Source organism: Pezoporus wallicus, unplaced genomic scaffold (assembly GCF_028554395.1).
Source record: "Pezoporus wallicus isolate ANWC-B61680 ecotype Strahan unplaced genomic scaffold, APGP_CSIRO_Pwel_v1 contig_6354, whole genome shotgun sequence".
Lineage (NCBI taxonomy): Eukaryota > Metazoa > Chordata > Aves > Psittaciformes > Psittacidae > Pezoporus > Pezoporus wallicus.
Window position 1 is genome coordinate 1,853,653 of NW_026638688.1, and position 21,829 is coordinate 1,875,481.

The following is a 21,829-nucleotide window of genomic DNA, read 5'->3' on the forward strand; positions in this document are numbered from 1 at the left end:
CTTTCGTCATATTGACACTTCAACTATTCCTCTGTAATGACTTGGATGGGTTGGGTGAGGTAAAGTCCACCCATCTTCATAGCAGGACTGAGCGAATGAGAGATTTACAGCTGCGTTTCTAAGTTGCCCAGTGCTGTTGCTGTTCTGCTGAGGATTTGGTGATACACAAGCTGAGACTGAGGTGTCAGCAGTAAATCCTGTGGTCTTACAATGTCTGTTGTGCTGGCGATGATTCTGAGGCAGTGAAGCAGCTGCAGTCCAGAGCCCCTGAGTTTGCACAGAGTCAGCATCTCATGGGCACACTTCAGCATATGTGCTAAGTTTCTGTTCTGTTTCTCTGGAGCTGGAAACTCCTTGGATTCTGTATTCTTAATGATTTTGAGACATGAATGAACTCATTAATCACTTTCTTCATTTCTTACGTGCTTCTGCTTCATAATTGGCATACACTGTGGGTTATTGTAAATAAGAGCATCTTTCTTTGTAGTTTCTTTCTCTTCCGGCTATCAGTCCTGCATGTAAATCTGGTCAAAAATCACTTCCATGTCAGTCTAAGCAGACCTGGCTTTTTTTACATTAAGCATCTTCCACTTAAAAGAAAAAAACAAAACAAAGCAAATCAAACACCTTGAGAACAAAACGGAGCAGGTTCTGTGCCAGGTCTCTGGAGGGAATGCCGTTGTAACATGTCTACACCTAGCATAACCATTCAAGGATGCATCTGTTCAGATGGGTTTTGAGTAGCACTCTACCTCTAAATGTCCATAAAATTCTCTCGGTGCTCTAGAGGCTCAGGCTCTGGCTAGAAGGCACCACACACATGGCCTTAGGTAGCCTGACCCTCTGGGTTGCGCAGATTCAAATGATAGCACTGGTGCATCAGTGTTATTTTAGGACTTTATTGGTGTCAGGTTATTTGAGGAATCATTAATTATTGTTCATGCAGGCATATTGGACGCAATTTTACATGCAGGTGATTTACATGTGTCTGATCCAGGGAAAGGTGGGAAATGCTTTTCCCACACGTGAAGCATTTACCATGCGAATCTTTGTAACTTCCTCCGTAAGCTGACGAAAGAAATATGTCATCAGTACCCTCGGCTCAAGGTGACAAGTTTTAAGGTCCATGCCTGCTGTGAGAAAACCAGCTTCAGACGGCTGGATTAACACTGCTCTCTGACACACTATGAGTTTGATACTGCCGATGCTTTTTGGTAACCATGCTAAAGTTACAGTAGTTTACCATGAGGTAGCAGGCAACCAAATACTGATATCACATTGCAATAACAGTAATGCTGTTATCTGTCATCACTTACACTGAACAGAGGTTCTTTTAGCAAAACTATGACTCTGGGAGGGCTGCTAATTCAATGGCATTGTGTGAACTATGACAGACCACAGAGCTGGGTTATGTTTTTTTTCCAGTGACTGAAGCCTAGCATCTTCTCTAAAAATTAAAAATAGTTAACCCACTTTTACATCCTAGTATATAAGGGGTGAAGCAAGAGTGAAATAGGGAAAGCATGAAAGGAAAAGTAGTTAAACTGAAGCAAAGTGATTAAATATTGTTTGTTTTTAGCTTTAACCGAAGGGTGAATTCTGTTGGTTATGTGACTTACTCACTTGATAATAATGCACTGTGATGCTAGAAAGTTTGTCACAATTTCAGCTAAAGCCCTGGCCTATCAGCTCATAAAGCATAGTCTGTGATTTGAAGCATGCAAATAAAGGCAGCTTTGGGAGGCTTCTGTGATGTGTAAGCTAGCAGCTGGAGCTGTGCATGGGGCATGGGTGCAGGCACTGTGCTGCTTATCTCAGTGCTGTTTGTGTCAATATAATGTAAAGGATGAGTGTATGTTATCTTGCATCTAGCTGTCATAAACCAAATACACTGTGTATACTCTGTACACAGATGGCATAAAGTCTTTCTGACTTTTTTTTTTTGTGAGATAGGTAGCTGCAGTTCAAATGTAATAAAAATTTGAGATAATGGAGCTGGGCACAAGCAAGGAGATATAGGAACATTCAGATTTCCACTACTTTAAGAAAGAAAAAATTATTAAAAAGTCAGGCCTGGGGGCAAAATTAAATTACAGAAAACTGAGCACTCAAACCTGCCTCTGGACTATTTTTAATTCTGTTTTGTGATGTTGTTTTTTGGTAGCGTTATCTCTTTCTTTTCTTATTAAAAGTCTGGGAGAAGAAACCAAAACAGTCTCTTTGGAATTTTAACTCGCTCATGGGAGAAAATGCCAAACACACTTTCCCAAACTGCTCTAAATTTCTCTGATGCATTTTAATTCAGTATCAGAGCACTAGAGAAATCCAGAAGATGCAAGATGAAAAATTGATATGCTGTGCTTCACTGTGCAGAACACACAGACCTGAGGAAAAGTGACTGGGAACACTTGCTGAAGCAAGCAATGAGTAATTTAAGGCTGTTTTGGGCAGTCCTATCTTCTGATTTGGCGATTACGTGGATGCCTCCTCAGCTATTTGCTGTGCTGTGCTGAATATTTACTGTATTGATAACAGCAAACCCAGGCAATGTTAGCTCCAGGAGTCAGAGCAAGTTCACAAAAATAATGTAGACTATTCTGTTTCTATTATGGCATTGCCTGAAGAATCTCAGTCAGTAGACTCTAACTGCTTGAGGCTTATTCTCCATGTCATGTTGTCTCTCTTAGGCCTTTTCTGCAGTTCAGGAAGAAGACATATATTTTCTAGTAAAATAAATAATTTTCAGGCTTTTGGTTTTGTTTTTTTTTCCGTTTTTGTTGTATTTTTTGTTTGTTTTTAATCTATTGGATTTTTCAGCATCCTATAAATGCAAAATACAGGTCTGGTTCTGCTTCCATTTTTAAATCAGTGAGAACTCTGAATCCAGGGAGTGCAGATTTGGATTTTTTTTTTTGTTCTCAATTAGGATGTTCTACAACTCAGGAAGGTTACGTTTAGAAGAGAGTTAGATGGCTGTATCTGGTGTTTGATTTCCCTTCTGCAGAATAAATTTCCTGTTGTAAAAATGCCACAAAAGGTAGCTACTGCTGTTTATTGACTAAAGAGCCAAGTAAAATCCAGCTGTGAACATGTGGGTAATAGGAGGTTTTTCCCCATGCCCATATTTGATTTCCATACACAGCCTCATGTTGGTAAATATCAGTGTAAGACTCAATTTTTCTTTTTTGAATAGAGTGCCTGACATGACCAGTTAGTTGTATATGAAAAGGTCTGCAAGAAAAAAAACAACCCAACAACCAAGCAAAACCCAAACGAGAACAAAAAATAAACCATTGCAACATTAGATTTGATAGAAAGTGGGAATCTTTGTATCTTAAATGCTAAGGAACTTTTTCCCCTCTTTTTTTTCTGCAACTATTAGTAGAGCTGGGCTAAGCTCAGGTTTTCTGTAGCATAGGAAATTCCATTATTTTAACAATTTTTCTCTGGCAAAGTGGAATAAAAAAAAGTGGTCCCATCAAGTAAAGTTTAAAAATGTGGAAAATTAAAGAAATTATTGGTCAAGAAAACACACACACAAATGCTTTAATTTAGCTTAATGTTGGGAAAATTCCATTGTGAAATACGAGATTTGATTAGAAGAATCAACTTCAAAGGGAAAAAAAAATTACCTTTTCTGAAATTTCTAAGGAGACATTTGTGCATTTTTATTATTTACTTTTCCAAATAAAATTGCATTAAATGCATTTTCTCTATATTTTGATTTTAGTGGCAAATTACTAAGTAGAATTAGTTAACAGTAGGTGCAGTATAACTTATTGTAGTACTCATTAGATATTGTTTGAGACAATTATATTTGTAGCATCAGATCCCTAGCATCATCTTTTCCTGGGAGGACAATCAAAAAAAGGAGGGAGGCTGATATCAGAGCTGGTTCTGCAAGGTACTGAAGTATGTGAGTAGTACCTTTGTCTCCGTCAGTACTGCTTGTGTATTTAAATTTATGCACATATTTAGTACTCTGCTGAATTGGTATGTCATACAGAATGGGTGTGCAATCCTTTTATCTGATGGACAGTTGCTAATTATTGCACCGGCCCATGTATTTTGGTTTTGCTAATTTTGCAAACCCACATATACTTAACTGCTGTGTTTCAGCCAGGAGTCTAAAGTTACCCTCTTCTCTCAAACGTGTTTATACCTCAGAAAAGGTGCATTTTGTCAATTTTGTTTGCCCTAGCCAGGTTTAAATTGTATAACTGGCACTCACTTTCTGGATAGCCACTGGTCTGGCCGACCTTGGCAGCATGACAGCTGTCGTATTTTCACATGGATGAACTGCTCTTGAACAACTTCTCCAATGTGTTGGGAACAAACAAGCTTTTCTTCAGCATCAGGAATGCAGCAGGTCTTCTTTCCAACTTTTTTGCCCCTTCTACAGACATATTTATTGTGGCAATGGCAAGAAAATCCTACTGCTAAGCCTTCGTGTTTGAGTTCCTTTAAATTTCCTTCAGGGGAGTGACAGAAAAGCCAACCAAGATCATGTCAGAGCTTGCTTTCTTTAATTTAAATCTTCATTTATTATTAATAGACATGGGTATTAATTTGTAGTGGCAAGAAAAGTAGGAGGGCAAAATCCTTTTACATCTTTATTGCTAGTATTTCCATTTCTGCTGTGTATTTATTTAATTTAAATCACGGTGTTATTTAGCAGTGACAAAGAGCGGGTGCTGCTGGGAAGGGTATTGCACAAACCCAAGGGGTTGCAGTGTGAAGTGCATAATGGCCAGCAGTGAATGGCAGGGAGTATTTTATACAAGTGGAGTGACCTCCAGCTGGTACCGTGCTCACTAGATCCTTCAGCTGAATGAGGGGAATCAGAGGATGGAAGGAGCAGGAATGAGGAGGGAGCCAGTGGTCAGGAATTAGAAGTAGCAGAGTGATAAAGCAGCTTAAATATGAGCTAAAATTAACTGATTTTCTCCAAAACTGCACACCCTCTAACCATGTCTGTGCAGTATAAGGGGCAAAGCATGGAGTCCTGTGATTTAATAGCAATGTAAGTCATTAAATCCACGTGCTTTATTAAAGTTTGCATGATTCTGGACCTGAGCTGATTTGCATGGAGCTGGCTTGTGTTTCTCTGCTCCATATGCACAAATGGTCTTCACACCAGGGATGTTGGTAGTCAGGAAGGGAAGCAGAAATATGTTTTGTTTGATTCATGCAAAAAAATAAACCTTCAAGGGTAGCAATAAGTATAATTGATGACTGAGTCTTGTGTGGCAGAAAAGCTGGTGTTCAGCAATCACACAAGTTTGGAGGGAAAGTTAAAGTTGAAGATTTTATTGACACTCTTGTGTTTTGCATGTTTTTTTTTCATCTTGGGAATGAATTTCAGACCTTGGTGGTTAGTATTAGTGCTATATATCCTCTGTGGTTAGTATTAATGCTATACAGCCTTGCCAAGCACAGAGAAAGTTAGAACTGAAAAAATAACCTACTGTGAAGAAGTCAGATGCAAACAAATGGAGATGGAGGTTTATGCTTACAAAGAGCTCAGCTCTGTTGGCACTTCTCCTGGACTAGTCCTGTCAATCTAAATCTGACATGTTTGCAGAGTGAAGTGTTTCTAATGAGCAAGGCTGGCAGGACTGGACCCAGGTGAAAGAGGCACCTGAACAAGTGGTGTAAAGCAGGGACTGAGAGACTGGGCTGAACCCTGTGAATCAAACTGCTCCGTCTGCTCTTGTCTTACTGTGTTCGCATCCGCATTCGTGCCAGAGCTGGGGGAGACCGTCAGCCGGCACGTGCCATGCCAGCTCGGGAGCCGCTCGGCTCTTGCTTGGATGAGCGTGGGATGCTTTCACATAGCCAGGGGGATCCAGCTCTGGTGTGTTCCAAAGCAAAGTGCAGCCTATAATTTGTTTTGTCTTTCAGTTGAATAAAAATACGGTGCTTGGCAGAATGTGTTCTGTAAACTGGTGACTTCTTACTTAAAATGCAGTGAGTGAACTTGGCTGGGTAAGCTTGGGGTCTTGGAAATTCCTCCCAAAATACTGTTATTTTTTTAAGTTGATTTTTTTCTCTGGAGTTAATTTAATTCAAAGGATGTTTTGTTTGGTTGCTTGCTTGCCTGCCTGAGGTTTTTTGATAGGTTTAAATAGATGAGTTTCATTTCTTCTGAAGTTTATTTTGGTGAAGCTTCTGTGGAATCTGGGGAGATAACACAGTGCAAATGGAGTTAGACTTTGAAACTTTGGGTTAGGGTTTTAGGACCCCAAAAGCCAACTCTTGTATGTCATAATGATTTTCCAAGCCTTTGAACTGATGTTAGCTCAAACTTTGTAACGGAAGGGAAGGCCCAGAGTTTCTTTGGAAAGCTTTGCAAAGAGCTTTCAATCTCTTTTGGGACCCTTTAGTCAACCCACCAACTTCCATTGTCATGCACTCGTGTGCTGTGCAAAGCCATACTGGGAAGGCACTTCTCACATCTGCATGGCTGGTGCTGTCTTTTCATGCAGATTTCTCTACCTATTCCATGTCCCAACTCCCCTTGGGTCCAAGGTGTTTCTCCAGGGCTGCAGCAGCCTGGGTAGGCAGCTGCTGGCCTTGGTGCTTGGTGAAGCCACCAAAAATCCCCCGGCAAACCCAGGTCAGTGCCAGCTTTTTCCCAAAGAGTAAGCAGCTCGGAGAGGTTTTGCCACATAAGGGCCTGTTCGAGGCTGTAGGCACCAGCTGACAGGGATGTCTTTGCCTCCCAACAGATGGCCGGCCTTTTTATTTCAGCAAGCCATCTCGCACGGAGGAGTGGTCTCCGGATCCTGCCAGCATTTCGCATGACAGGGCCAGCTTAGGGCAAGAGGGATCTGATGTCCGTGCCCTTCATAGCTCATGAGCTAAATGACCAGCTGCTGACAGGAAACCCATCATCTGAAGTGTAAGATCCTGAACTCTCCCCGCTTTTCATTTTTCTTTGGCAGAATTAATGCCCTGTTTGCTTGTCTCTCAGAATCCATTCTGGCACGAGTACAAACCCTTGCCTGGTGGCAAGCAGTTGTCTGGATTTGAGATGCCAAGATTTGTGCTGACAGCTCCTTCTACACAATCTGAGTCAGGCTGTCACAGCTGGCCATTAGAGGCTTAAACGGACACACGCATGTACAACAAATAACACCAACTTTTCGTTACTGAATATCAGAACCTGCTTGATGAGAAAATGTAATGGCTTACACTGCTCTTTATTTTAGTATAAACAAGCACAGTGTCTCCAAACCCCTGTTCAAGTGTGGCAGCTGTTTGGTTTATGTTGATCGCTTGCTCTTATTTAGGAATACAGGTCTAGAAGGGACTTCCTCGGTCAGGAGATCTAGTCCTTGATAATCCCAGTCATCACATTTTATACTCACCCTCATTGCCTTACTTTTCTTTAATGAAAACAGTCCCTTGTAGTTTCAATTTGTCTTTGCAGCCATTTGCCTAGTGTGATTGTCTTGGCATGGAGGAGCAAGCACCAAAACTTGCCTTGTTGAGAGGCAGCATCACAACTAGAGCAGAGCAAAAACTGCTCCTCATCAAGAAGGGATTTTCTGAAGCTGTTTACCCTGCAGTTTTGCCTTTTTGAGTGGAAGTATGTGCAAATTCGGCTGACCTGGAATTCAGTATGGATGCTAGAAGATGGGTGCTTGCAAAAGTTAACTTTCTGATTTAAAGTAAAACAGAATCAAGCAATTCCTTGCTCCAGTTTTGCATAGGGAAACAGGTCAGAATAGCTTCTGCTTAGTCATCTGATGGTTATTGCAAGAGTAATGCTGCTCTGCCTGGTTGTGCTGAGTTTTAAACTTGCTATAGGACTAAATTTTGTATGGCTGAGCTTCAGTAGACCTTATTCTGTAGTTTATTTTGGGCAAAAGGTTGACAAACTTTGGCTGTCAGGGAGGAAGCCTGGAATCTGAAACCCGCTATTATTCACTGACTTGTCTTTATGAGTTTACAGTCCACTGATGCATAACACTGAAGGAAATATTTTCAGTGAAATGTTTGCTTTTTTCTTTGGCTTTGTAAAATGCAATGTCTTTTCCTAGAGATATATGTCAGGGTCATATAGCTACTTCAGTGAACTGTGTATGGCCAGGAAATAGACTGCACAGCAAATATTTCACTTCTCCATGAAGTCAGTCTTTTAACCAACACTTACCCCCTTCTCCTCTCAGAGTTTGAGTCTCCCACTAGCCACTGTTTGAGCATTAATTTTATGCACAAACTGGGTTTAATTGTGGGAGATTTCAACTGTAGGGAATGTTCTGAGAATTTTTGTATTATATCAAAATTTGAACATGACAACGAACTTTTAAAACAAAACCCCGTTTGTACGTATGGGAATTTTCTTGGCTGTTATTTCTTTGTCCTCTTTTGGCGGTGCTGAAATATGTGCCTCTTACTTCCTTGCTGCTATGGATGGCATGGCAAAGCTGGCGTTCACCATGAGAGGGACTGACTTTGCAAACCTTAATGGCTCTATTAGAACAGATATATTAATTTAATCCTTAAATGTTTAGGATGTGGTTACACATTTTGCTGGACTGGGGCCTGTGGAAGCTCTGCTCCCTCTTTGGTTGGTCAGTGGGAGGATTTGTCTGAAAACTAATGTAAATAAGGCTTTGTTGGACCAAATGTGCAGATGTTGCATATGACTACTACACACCGTTTATAAGATGTTAATGTCTGTTTCTCTTTCTCCACAGGTTCTTCTTGAAATTTTTCCTCAAATGTAACCAAAATTGCCTAAAAAATGCAGGAAACCCTCGAGACATGCGTCGGTTCCAGGTCAGTTGGACACGCTTCCTCCTTTAAAAATCAGTGTCTGTTAGGAACAGAAGTGCTTTGACCCAAACTAACCTAGTAATTCACTGGAAGATGCTAAAAACAAAAGGTCACAAAATATTGCCTGAAGACTTCTTGTCACAGCAGAATTGGCAGGAAGTAGTTGGGGTTTCTTGCTCTAGACAATAATGAAGATAATGTCATTTCCATGGGAAATGAAAGCATGGAAAGGAAAAATCAAAATGACCTCACTGTTGGTTTAGGTTATGGGGCTATGCCGCTCTGCGATACTCCTTTCTGCCTGGGGACCTATCTGCCTTCATGCAAACACCAAATGAGCACCAGGTCTATTGGAAGGGGCAGAGGAGGATATAAAAGTAATTAACAAAATCAGGATTGTTATCAGCAGTTGTTCTTCAGCAGCATTAAAGGCTCATAAAAGTTCATCCATGAGCTGAAGGTCCATCTCTGCAGTCAGCACTTGTTAAAACCTGCCATTAAGTGTATCTTTCTTGGGATGCTTTTGGCTGGTATTTCCCCACTGTTGCAGGATATGGCAGTGGGACTTGGGAACACAGCTTCAGATCACCAAGGGCATTTTGTTATGCTGCATCTATGTCCATGACTACATTTGAGATCAAGTACAGTGCTGTCCTTTGGAAGATGGTCTGCACTTGCCTTCCCCAGGTCTGGCAGCAGACTGGTATGGTGGCAATGCTGAGTAATAGTTGCTCCAATCTTGGTCCTTAGGACCAATATAGTCCTTTGACTGTGCCAATAATGCTTTACCTGAGTATGTGCTGAATAAAACTATGGGGTACAGAGCCAAAGGACCTTCTGTTTTGATAAGAGGAGCCTGTGTGGCCCAGGGAGAAAACATGATAGAGTCTGCCAGAGGGGATTTGCCTCGGGGTTCTGAGACAGAACTAGGATGTTCGTCCTGTGGACCACATGGATCTTTGGAGGAAGACAACTCCAAAAGACAGCTGCTTTCTGCAGTAGCTCAGGACCTTGTTTCCTTCTTTTTCAGCATTACTGCACTTAAATAAAAGTGCTAAATGTTATGTAAATGGCAATATTATTTATATGTTGAACATATGTCCTTTGTTGGACTGTTTAATTGCAGCAATGCTGGAAGGCAGAAGGCTGTTGTTTGCCCCTTTGAACACAGAAGTGAAGAAGTGAGGATATGTGGCCACAGGGATTAAATTAATCAGTATAAGAGCAAGCATTAGCATGGCAGAGCCCTTGGCTTCTCACGCCACACTCCTCCCTTTGTCACATTTCTCCTGTGATTCAAGAGGGCATTATCACTGAAAGAGAAAGTGGAAAAAGGACTCTCACCAGCACAGGGATTTAGGCCAAGCAGTCACCCCTGGGGCCTGTCAGAGCTTGCTTCACAACATGTACACTCTGCTGGGTTTGTGCTCGTCCAAGCTTGAGGCTGATTTTCATATGGTAATGCCTTCGCGTGTTCTCTCAGAGCAGCAATCAGGAGCCTGTGTCAGCGAGTAGGTAGGACATAGGAAAGGTTGTTGATCTCTTGACTTGTAAAGACATTCTGTCATACAAACCCAGCTTCACAGCAGTTGAGCTTTCCATGTGTAAACAGAGACTGCTTAATTACACAGGTCATGTCAATTAGTGTGACCTTAGCATTTTCAAGAAATTAATCACTTTCAGCCAAGCGAACCACTGATACTATAATACAGGGTGGTATTGAAGCTTGCAGCATTCTGTTAAGTGCCCAGGATTATTGTTTTACAATAGCTGCTTTTGTTTCTTTTATTTTCCATTTTTTTCCTTTTTTCTTTTTTTTCTTAATTTTGAACTTGTAGCTCATTTAGCACTAAAGTTGTTAAACAGCCAGACCCTACCGAGTCCAGGCTTTGTTTATCATTTCTTAGGGTGAAAGGGACCAAATGTACATATAGTAGTTATGATGCACCTAGATGTTTGAGACAATGTTGTATAGGAGCCAAGTGAAATCTGGGCCCTTGTGAGGTCAGTGGAGGGTTTGCTATCAGCTAAGTTTGAAGTGTTGCCAGTGACTTAGAAGGTCTCTAATAGCTATGTCGACGTTCTGGTTAAAAACCATGAGAGTACGTTATTTCCAGGTGCTATCTAAGGATCAGCCCTGCAGAAAATTTCATTTCTTAATAGTTTTTACTTTTTTTCCTGCAGCAGGGAATTGTCTGGTTATCATATGGTATTAGGTTAAGAAAGCCAAGGGAAGAGGCAGAGTATGTGTTGATTCAGACAACCTGTGTGAGAAATTTCATTCAGAATTAGGCAGTTTTATCCTGAACTTCACGTGTATACGTAGTAGTATGATAAGCCTAACATAAAAAGCAGTTGTGGACCTGGAAGGAAATGCATTTCTCTGCATGTCTGAGATGTCCAGGGATGTGACAAGAGGAGTGGTGTCAAGTGCCAGCAAAAGTGTGTGCTAGAGCAGTGCTGGCCCTGTCTGCGTTAGTTGTGTCTCTATTAGCAGAAGGAAACAGCCAGAGAGAAGTCAGGTACTGTGCAGGACCTCAAGACAGTTGAGCTGAGTATTCAGCTGTGTTGGAGACTCCCTGATAGACTTTGAGAAAATAATTTCATCTCTGTTTCATCAGCCCAGTTGCACAAAACTGGTGGTATCACATGCTGTCACCTTTGTCCAACCTTGCCTTTTTATTCCAGAAACCCCATGGAGTAAACGCTCAGTCTGGTTTTGCATTCTTCATCACATAAGTCATCAGTCTTGGTGGGATGGGCTGTAGTGCCCCAATTACTGGTAATAATAATAATAGTAAGTAGATGGTATCATGGGTGAACTCTGCCCAGACTTTATTTTTCAGCACCAAACCCTCATTCATACAACTTAAACAGTTTTGTATGTTATTGTAATTAATGAAACCCAGGTGCCCTAGTTATCTTGTTCTTGTTTTAGCACAGCTGCTTGCAAACTGACACATGTCAAGTTTTAATTTAGAGGAAACTTTTCAGACTGAGTCACTGCATAAACCCCCAAACATTCGTTTATTATGAAAACCTTGAAAGTCACTTAGAAATTGCCATGCTGTTTGATTCTGTTACCACAGCCTCTTTCTCAGCCTAGGCTGCTGGTTTGCCTCCATGGGACACTGCCACTCATGTTTGAATTGAAGCCACTTGTGTCTTATTGCAAATTTGCATAAGAGACAGAGATGATGCTTCATGAATCCCAGATAATGGAATTTGGACATGCAAGGCTCCATCCCCAGAGAAGGGAAAGGCAAAAAAAAAGAAGGCTGAAAAATAGCAGTGAGAGCTGAGGTAATTAAGTGCCCATCCTGTCCTTGGGCACGTGAGCAAAATTACTGAATATATTGTACTTATATGCTTTAAGTTAGACACTTTTTTAAGCTTCTTGTTAAATCGAGAGTGATTTTTTAGTTACTAGAATGAAGAAGTCAACACACTGTAGGAAGAGGTCACCAAGTGGTAAGAAAAATAAAGGTGTTGCTCAAGCCATTTCTGCATAGCTTTCAGAAGAGCAGCAAACACTAGAGTTACAGGTTTAATTCTATCACACACTTCAGACCTGAAAATAGTCTTAATCAGATTTTCTCTGCCTTTGCTGCTGAATGTTGGGGACATCACAGAAAATATCAGATCCCCCACCATACATCAGAGAAAATTGAAAGCCCAAGGAACATGCTATGTCTTAATCAGTTAGCAAAGCTTAATGGGCTGTGGTTAAAAATGAGGAGTCATGCAATGCTTAATTTTGATATATTAGGTGAAGTACTATAACAAATAAACAGGCCTAGTGCTAAACGTGAATAAATAGCTTGATCACCAGGCTCCTGGTCTCTGAATATTTCTTTTTTAAACTAAGCTCCAAAGTATTCACAAACTGAACTATTTAATGACAAGCAGAATAATTCACAGAGCTGAATGATACATTAGTGCAGTTGATAGTGCCAATTTCATTGAAGAAAGTTGTAAACCGATGTGCTTCTTTCATACCTCTGTCTCCCCTGGTGTTGATACAGGATTTAAATCAGAATCTATGAACGGCTAAAGCTAAAGCTCAAAATCATTTTCCATGTTTGCCTGTCCCAAATTAAAACTGTGTTTTGTTGACAAAATTTGGAAAGGTTTGAGATTTGGCAGGCCTGGTTGTCCCTGTGCTTACATTAATGTGTCAGCACCTCATTAATCATTTATTAAAGTGTAGTGTGCCTTTCCCTCTTGCTATGGTCTATGTTTTAGGATGCCTCGGTGCCCATTCCACATATACTTTGGCTCTCCCCTCCCCCTAATTTTATGATTTCTTCACAAATTACTTTTAGCATATGCTTTAACTTGAACATATCCCAGTCGTTTCTAAATCAAAATGAGGAGAGTGTAGTATTTTTTTAGATTAAAAAATATGAGTAGAACTTGTAAGCATGTAAGTGCTCTGTAGTGATCCAAGTACGTAACTGTGGCACACAATATTCAAGGTATATTTTTTCTCTTTTAATAATTAGGGCCATTAATATTTCATTAGTGCAGTGTATGTTTAGTATTCCTGTATTAATGAGATTTTGCAGTTGAAGAATTGAGCAGTAAGTGTGTGCTGCTTCTTACAGGTGCACTGTGAATAATCATTTTTTTTTCAGACAGATACATATGAGTAACCACTTTTTTTTTTCTGCATTTCCTGAGACTGGAAACAGTTTCTCTTAGAGATTCCTTTTATAGTTTCTTCTGCTAACAACACTGAAGAACCACACCAATGTGGTCTCTTAGCAGTAAATCAAACTCTCTGTTCAGGAGGTAGGTAGGAAGACACTGTTAAGTAATGCAAAATATGTTACATCAACAGTTGTGGAAACCTGAAGGGGGGGAATTTAAATGTAGATTTACTCACATAAAACTGACCCCACAAGGATTGTTTCCTTGAGGTCTTCTGTAGAAAGGTGTGTGCATAGCGACAGCTACTTGTATACACAATTTTCACAGGTTTGAGTTCTATTTTGTTATTATTAATCTTGACCTGTTATTTTTCTGGAATGCTGTTTCTAGAAACATTCAAAGTTCTGGGTTTCATCACAGGATTGATTTGCTTCAGTGGTAAACCTGTGTGCACCTATATGTTTTTAGGATTGGGGAAAATATTTTATGTTGTAGCCATTGTTATTAATTGTAATAGTGTTAATTTTCACATGCATCTCAGCAGACCCACAGAAGAAGATAAGGAGCTGGCATAAATCATGGAGCTGTGACAGGCAATGCCAGCTAGGGATTTGGCTCAAAATCCCAGTTGCAACGAATTTACAATGGTTGCAAGTGCACAAATAAGATTGCAAACCCTGAGCCACTTACTATAAGATCATATTTTATTGAAAATATCATAAACTTTAATCTATCCCTCAGGAATGCAATGGATAAATTACTTTTGAAATCCCTTTTGGAATTCTATATATAGGGCTTGGAGGGTTTTTTTCCCCCCTTAGTTTGATTTCAGAAAAACTTACCTATAGTGTTTGGTGCTTTCTTTTTCCCAAATTTCCATCTGTAAGAGCTCTTGAATCATTTATTCTGTATTTTAATATCTTTCATTTAAAACATGCACAAAACTCTATTGTCTGGAATGCCATTCTGAGAGACGATTTTAGGATCTGTTAGATGTAAACTACTCTTTCGTATTCCTCTTTTCAAAGACAAAGACTTTGGGATTAGCAGTGGGCAGTTTGGCGGCTTTGCTCGCTTCAAATTTTTGAGCGTTTTAATTGGTGGTCAAAAATAGATGGAAAATCTTCACCTTTTTTTTTTTGTTTAGATCTGATTCAAGTGATGAAATTTAATTGTTGTAAGCGATCCTTTAAGTGTCCCCATTTGACCAACTTTGAGAGGCAGCAGCTTCCTGAGAGAGTTGAAGCAATGTTTGCCAATCCTTGTAAAGCATTTCACCTCTTCAGAGGCTAAAGCCTCTCAAAACCAAGAACAATTAAAGCGAGAGCCTTTCAGAGCGACTGGGGAATTCAGCAAAATAAATCAGAAATCCTCTGCCATGGCTCTGGAGGCTTGCCTCATTATAAGAGCAGATCTATTAGCCCCCTTGCTATTGTCTTTCATTTCTCAAGTGAGGTGATTCTAATTAAATTAATCTGCATGTCAATCTATCGGTGATCAATCAAAAGGGCTGAGGTCCCCCTTTGCGGCAGTGTGCTTGCGGCTGACAGGGGCTGATAATGGAGGAAGAAATAAACTGTCGAGCAAAGTTAATTAGTCAACATAATAGGTGGATTAAACAGGAGCTGCTGATTGCTGTTTCACATGTCGAAGCATGAGGTGGGAGCTGAAACTGCAATTAACAGACAATTATTATATTTGGTTGTAAGAGGTCGCATGAATAAACATATCTCTGTGGGTTTCAGTTTTTAATCCCTTTCCCTGTTTAATGTAAGGAGAAGTGTAGGTCATTTCTTCTTATTGTTTTAGTCAAAGTTCTTGACGGCGGTGTGTGCTCCTGGCAAATCAGCAGCCAGCTGAAAGCTAAATCTTTGGCTGGGGTAAAACCCTGGGAATAGCATACTTTGTTGGGAAAAGACTATGGGAGGGATGGCTGAATGAAAGCTGGGGATTCTATGAGGCTGCTTGATCTGAGCAGGGTCGAGGAGACCCGGAATGATGAGCTTGCAGCTCTGCCAGGGACTTGCCCCTCTTTCTTCCATGACAGTTCATGTCTTGGGTGTGCTCAGCCTGATTGGGGATTTCCTATAGGATGGTGCCTGCTGATCCTCACGGTTGAGGGGTCCCTCTGGACACCTCTGAGCAGTTGGGTCTTTTACTCTGGACCCAACACTTTCCTGTTTGCCCCTACTGGGTTGGCTCCTCTCGTACCTGGGGCTGCTCTAGGGAGCAGAAGTGTCGGATCCTGCCTCCAAGGCAGTGCTTCTCTGTCTCCCTCCCCTTGCCTCAAACCAAATCCCAGGTGTTGACACTGAGATAAGTTGAGAAATACAAATAATTCCAACACTGGATGAATAGGGTTGTGTTCTCCAGATCAAGACCCTACTGTCAAGTGTGTATGTGTACACAAACATACCTATATGTACTCCCTAAGACAGAGCTTGGGAGAAATTTGGGCAAGTCCAACAACCTGTAGTGACTGTATGAAGGGGACAGCAGTTGAGAAGGGAAGGGGGTAGGCATGCAACAACTCTCATCACAACTTCACAAAATACCCTTTTGTTTTCTTTTATTCTGAATCGATTCTCATTTGCAATGTCAACAGCTCTATCTACTTCAGCGTGGAAACTGAAGGATAATTTAGGGTGAAACACAGCTGCCCTTGTATATAGGAAAAAAATACTTAATAAAGATCCTCTTGTTAAAATGATGGTTAACAGTGTGCTGTCTGCCATGCAGCTACAAACTCTGCAATTTGACTTAAAACTGCATCAAAAGCTTTCGATGCCAAAGACCCACTCATCAATAGCGTCTCTTGTTAGATTTGTACAGCATAAGCACCAGTTATTATGCGAAATAGCTATGCAATTTTCTACAGCTCCCAGCTGTTATTTATTTAACTGAGTTTATTACACTCTATGTTTCTTGAAAAACATACATATATATCCAAATTTTCCTCCATTTTGCTCTTGTGGTTGCAGGTTGTGGTGTCTACAACAGTCAATGTTGATGGCCATGTGTTGGCAGTGTCGGACAATATGTTTGTACACAACAATTCCAAGCACGGGCGGAGAGCTCGAAGACTTGATCCCTCGGAAGGTACGCCTTCTTATCTGGAACATGGTAGGCATATCATTTTCATTGGTTGGCATTGCTACTTTAAATGTGGATTTACTTGATTTATGTCTCTGGCTACCAGTCTCAAATTGTCCTGTAACAATTTATACCTTTGGGACTGGATATTTCAAAGAGACTGGCCTCCAGACTACAGGGGAATTTTTCAAGTAGGTCAGCACTAAATGTAGTGCAGTAACGAACCCGTAGGCAAACATGGTGCAGAGTCTGTGTCAGTGAAGAGTGGTGATTTCTTTCTTTATTCTTTCTTTTTTTTTTTTTTTGCATCTATTCAGCACCCAAATCAGAGCCTGATCTTTCCCAAATTTCCTGGGTTTTTGATTGTGCAAATCAAGCATGTTGCATATTTTCTGAAGTGCATAGAACCCAAATTTTGAATGGGATTTCTTTTATCTATAGGGTGCTGAGGTCTCTAGGAGATCCAGCTGTTCCTCTGAATTGCCCTAAATGAAAGCAGAGCCCTTTTGGAATCCATCTGCTTACTCAAGCCATGGATGAGTGTTCTCTTCTGGCTTCAGCTGTACCAGCTGAAAAAGTTGCTGTTCTCTGTGTGCCACAGCCGCTTGTCTGTCCTCCCTGCTGCAGGCTATTCTTCACCATGGAAATGCCAGCTAAGATGGTTGTCTGATTGCTCCCTAGTCTCCTTCAGTCCAAAGAAGTTCATTTGAGTTAAGCCCTTTAAATAATAGCTGTTTACCAATCTAGCTTATTTTGCTGAAATGATTGAAGGAGAAATGGTGCAAGGCAATTCGTCTGGCTTTTCTGAACAGACAGTAAACCCCAGCAAGGGTGGGATGGGGGCACATGGCTGGAAGCAACTTGGGGGCCAGTAATCTTTTCCGTAGGATCAGCTGGTCCTGGAAGAGAGCATCTGCTGGTGACTGTAGGTGCTTAAAAATGGGAGCTGTTGAGTACAAATGTACTTAAAAAAATCTGGATTTGATTAATGTTTTGTTTTGCTCTTTGTCCTCAAAGCTGATGACTACTACTGAAAACCAAAACAAAAACAGAGGGCATTTCACTCCCCTCTCCCTGTTCCAGCTTGGTAGAATAGCTCTTTGTCTTCAAAGCTGTTTGTAACCCTAAATTCAATAGGAGCTTGCTCCCTCTAAGAGATGTATACCCTCAGCTTCCATTGAAGTAGTTGAGTGTAGAAGGCACCAGTCCTTTATGCTGGTTTGTTTCACAAATATTTGCCAAGGATCTGATGAATAATTAAATAGATTTTTTCCAAAGAGTTTGAAAAAACCCAGATAAATTTTTCTCTGGGAATGCGAATGCCACTCAGAAAAATGTTAACTAGATATGTTAAAAGAAATTATTAATACTAAGAAATGGGCAAATGTGTGGGTTTCTACTGCTCAGTGAATTCCTGTGGAAATAGCTTTCTATTCTACTTAAGCTTTCAGGCATCAGACCTGCAAGCACTTATGCATACATTTAAGATTATGCACACATATGGTCCTGTTGGGATCAATGAGGCTTCTTGTGTCAGTAAAGTTGAGGGTATTGATAAGTGTTTGCAGAATCGGGTCTGTAGTTCACACTTACTAACCTAAAATTCTTAGCTCAGCAGCGTTTCTCATTATATAAACATAACTTACATCTGTATTTATTTAGCTCTAACTTTTTATGTAGGCTATAAGCCATTTTCGGCCATAATTCATGTTACAGAATTTTTTTTTTCATCCTGCCAACAACCTAATTTAATAAGCCACTGTCATAATTTTTGCTGAATTTTTGTAAGGAATGTATGAGCTCTGCTTTATTAATTAGCAGAAGGCAGAACATTACAAAAGGAAACTTCTCTCTGTTCAACTTTGTAATCTTTGAATTAAATGTAGTCTTTCAAAAAAGCACTTCTATATTTTACTTATATTCCTACTAAAGTAGATGCCAAATTATTTATTTAATTTTTTTCCCTCTCTCCTCATTGCAGTCTTCTCAGCGCATGCTTTTGGTCAAGGCGATAGTTACTTTCTCATCCATTTACGTTCTTATTCCCATGCATGGTGTGATGGCATCTCATGTTACCACAGTTATTATTCCCACTCCTAGTACCTAAGGGATTCTCTTAGGAAAAAGAAGCAAAAGAGAGAAAATGCTATGCTTACATATCTGCACAAACCCTAGTTACTGTGCTAACATTTAAAGTCAACATCTGCAAAACATCTCCATGTGTGCTTTTTGTGGGAAAGGTGATTTTTCTCATCTACTTCCTCAGGCACCTCTCGAGCAACCTCATAAAGCGACCACTAGTAAATTCTTACTTTTGAATAGTAACATCCACACTGCAGAATTGAACGCTTCCCAGAGGCTTGGTGGGGCCTTTCTTTTAACCTAAATCCTTCAATCCAAATTTCCAGGAATTCTGTGCACATCTGAATCCAAAGGCGGGGGAGGGGGAAGAATGAAAAAGAAATTCAGTAGTTCTTTTAAAGGTTGACTTCAGATGACTAAACCGCTTAACTGAACGAAAACAAAGACAGGAAAAATCTCAACTGGCTTTAATACTATTGAATTTTGGGCAATCACCACAGACCTTAAACCCATTGGAACAGGTAACAGTTTCCAACACTGAAATGAATTTTTACTTTTAGTTTGAGTCCCAAAGTTCAGTATTTTTCTTCAGTTTTGGCATTTTTTTTATCTCAGATAGTATCTTCAAGTGTCAGTAGCAGAAACTGTTTGCCTTTCCTCTTTCCAGCTTTCCTGCCTCCCTCAGGGGAAGGACAGATTGCCCTGAACAGTATCTGTCAACGGTGAAATGGGAAGCTAACGCAGTAATGGCTAGTTTGTCTCTGGTTTATTGCTCTGGTGAGCAACTTCTGATCATAGCTTTTTAAATGCTGGGTTCTAGCTATAATATGCCCTTGACCAAATGTATTCCCATGTACTTTTCTAGATGTTTAATGCTTTAACACAAATATCTGATTGCAATAGGGATGAATGCCTGACTGTGTGAGGACTGGGGAAAGGGGCGAGAGGATGTAGCAAGAGAGTGTGCTGGTTGCCTAGTTTAGTTAGACAATATCCAGCTTATTTTTTCCTTACAAAGTTGTATTGGGACATTCTTCTCTTAAACACAGAGTTGCAGTTTATGTGACACTTAAAAGAGACTTAGGGTGCCAAAAAACTGGAAAGAAAGCTTTACCTCTGGAGCCACTCAGGAGCCTGGTGTCTCCACATTTGGGTTTTACCATCTCATTAGCAGGTAGCCTGGATTATTTTTGGGACATCCAACACATCTCTATTTATATCTTTCTTGTCGGACAGTAAAATGAAAGTTCCTTTTCGTAGCTCATTTCTCTGAATATAACTAGGAACCTAGATCAGGGTTTCGTTTCTACACACTGTCCTGCTTGAAACCAGTGCGCTTCTTAAGAAGCTCATATTTCAAACAAATATCTCTATCTTTCAAAAGTAATAGCTGGCAAAGGCCAATTATTTCATACATCTTTCTGTGGTATAAATAGGGTAAGCCACAGTAATCTGTGGTTTTCAATAATTATCACTTTTTCATTCACAAATAGTTGGATTCTCACTTGTTTTATATTTATGGTAAACCAGAAAGCCAATGTGGTTGACCTTTTTAAATTGTACGTATATAGTAAGATGTATGGCAAAGAGCCAATAGGCCCCAACCAGTAAAATACATTTCAGCTTGTAGTTCATCCCAGGGTGTCAATTTTAAAGGCAAAAATCTTTCCAATGGAATTTAAGTGACTAGCTTATGGAAGGGGAGAATTCTGAAAGGGTTTGCAACTACTCTTTTCAGTTTTACCAGCATGAAGTCCACCACTGCAGATGTCTGCAAAGTTTCCAATTAAAAGTCTCATATTGCTGCAAAGTAAAAATTCTTTTCTCCCCCAAATCTTTGAATGGTTTACAACATTGCAAAGCCAATTGCAGCATCAGTTTCTCTATTATTTTTCCTTACTGGCAGAATGTAATGCCCTCGAAAAATGATAGTCCCTGAGACCCTGTCAGTTTGCATGCTCTAACACTTTATTATCTAATGATCTAATATGCAACAAGGCAAAGAGGGGGTGCTTATCACCCTGACAGGATGCCTAAGAGAAGTGACTAAATTACTTTATGTACCATTAGCGCTAGCTGCCACGGTGAACTCACTGTGAGCATTTATGCAAATATTCCTGAATACATTCAAGTGGCCTTGTCAGGAAGACGACTGACAAGCAGCTTAAATGCTTGGGTTTTTAAAGGGACAGTTTTATTTCTTTTTCTTTTCCTTCCTTCTCCTCCTCCTCCGTAGGAGAGCACAGAAGAATTAGGTGATGGTGAGGTTTGCTGGTGATTTGGTTCTGAATTACCTCAACAGCAGCAAAAGATGAAAGATGCAGGGCAGAAATAGGGACAATTCGTAAGACATGAGAAGTAGATGGAAGTAAGATGGAAGTAGAGACAGACATGATTTCTAAAGCAGTGTCCTGCCATTATTTTAATACAAAATACACATAAATCTATGTGTGTGTGTATCTGAAATAGGTCATTATAGATCAAAACCATTATTAGTAGCTGCCTTATACTAGAAATGATAGTGTGTGGCTAGATTATTTGATCATACTATTGTGGTACCTGGGAGAGTGAAGCTTTTACAGTGTTGTTTTAGTTCATGATGGTAATGAGTGACTCAGACCGTTCACTGTTTGCAGGTGTAAAGCCTCCTACAGCAAGTGAAGGGTAGTAGTTGCTGTGCCTCAGCTGGGTACATAAGATAGATTCTTTCATCCCCAGTGGGGCGTTTAAAGAGCTTTTCTTGCCAATCCTGCCCATCCTGGCCAAACTTGAGAGCCCATAGTCACCACAGTAGACACATTCACAGATTTTCCACTAAATCTTCAGATTTGAAAACAAAAATGGTTGGTACGCTGTGTCTTAGTTGATATTTTCTGTTTAGGTTAATAAAAAAGGAGTTTTTCCCCACCTTATAAACTATTTTGAGAAGATAATCATTAAACTAAAGCTTTGAGGCTGGCTGCCTGTAAGTATCATTGTTATGACTGTAACAGAATTGTTGAGAACAGTCATTTTATATCTTGAATTTAGCTGCTTGTGCTGGACACAGCAGTTTGATGATTCCTGAAAGATGCTCAGGAATCTGACTCCATGACCTGGTTCTTACACTGTTAGGTGGCTTTACCACAATATTATCCACTATGTTTTTGGCAGTGTGGAGAGTCGTGAAGGGGATGCCTCTACCAGCTCCATTTAAGCCATTTCAATCCTGAAT

The 21,829-nt window shown here is 40.3% G+C and overlaps 1 protein-coding gene across 8 annotated transcripts in view; it reads left to right on the forward strand.

Moving 5' to 3' along the window:
• The window catches only part of EBF1 (EBF transcription factor 1), a 275,131-nt gene that overhangs the window by 164,626 nt on the left and 88,676 nt on the right, over positions 1-21,829 (forward strand). For 4 of the 8 annotated variants that reach the window (XM_057411920.1, XM_057411925.1, XM_057411921.1 and 1 more), the window contains exons 7-8: positions 8,709-8,790; positions 16,422-16,563. In XM_057411920.1, the coding sequence (XP_057267903.1) occupies positions 8,709-8,790; positions 16,422-16,563 (224 nt within the window). The remainder of the gene's footprint in view (positions 1-8,708; positions 8,791-16,421; positions 16,564-21,829) is intronic. The other 4 variants (XM_057411922.1, XM_057411927.1, XM_057411923.1 and 1 more) reach the window with 1 other exon arrangement.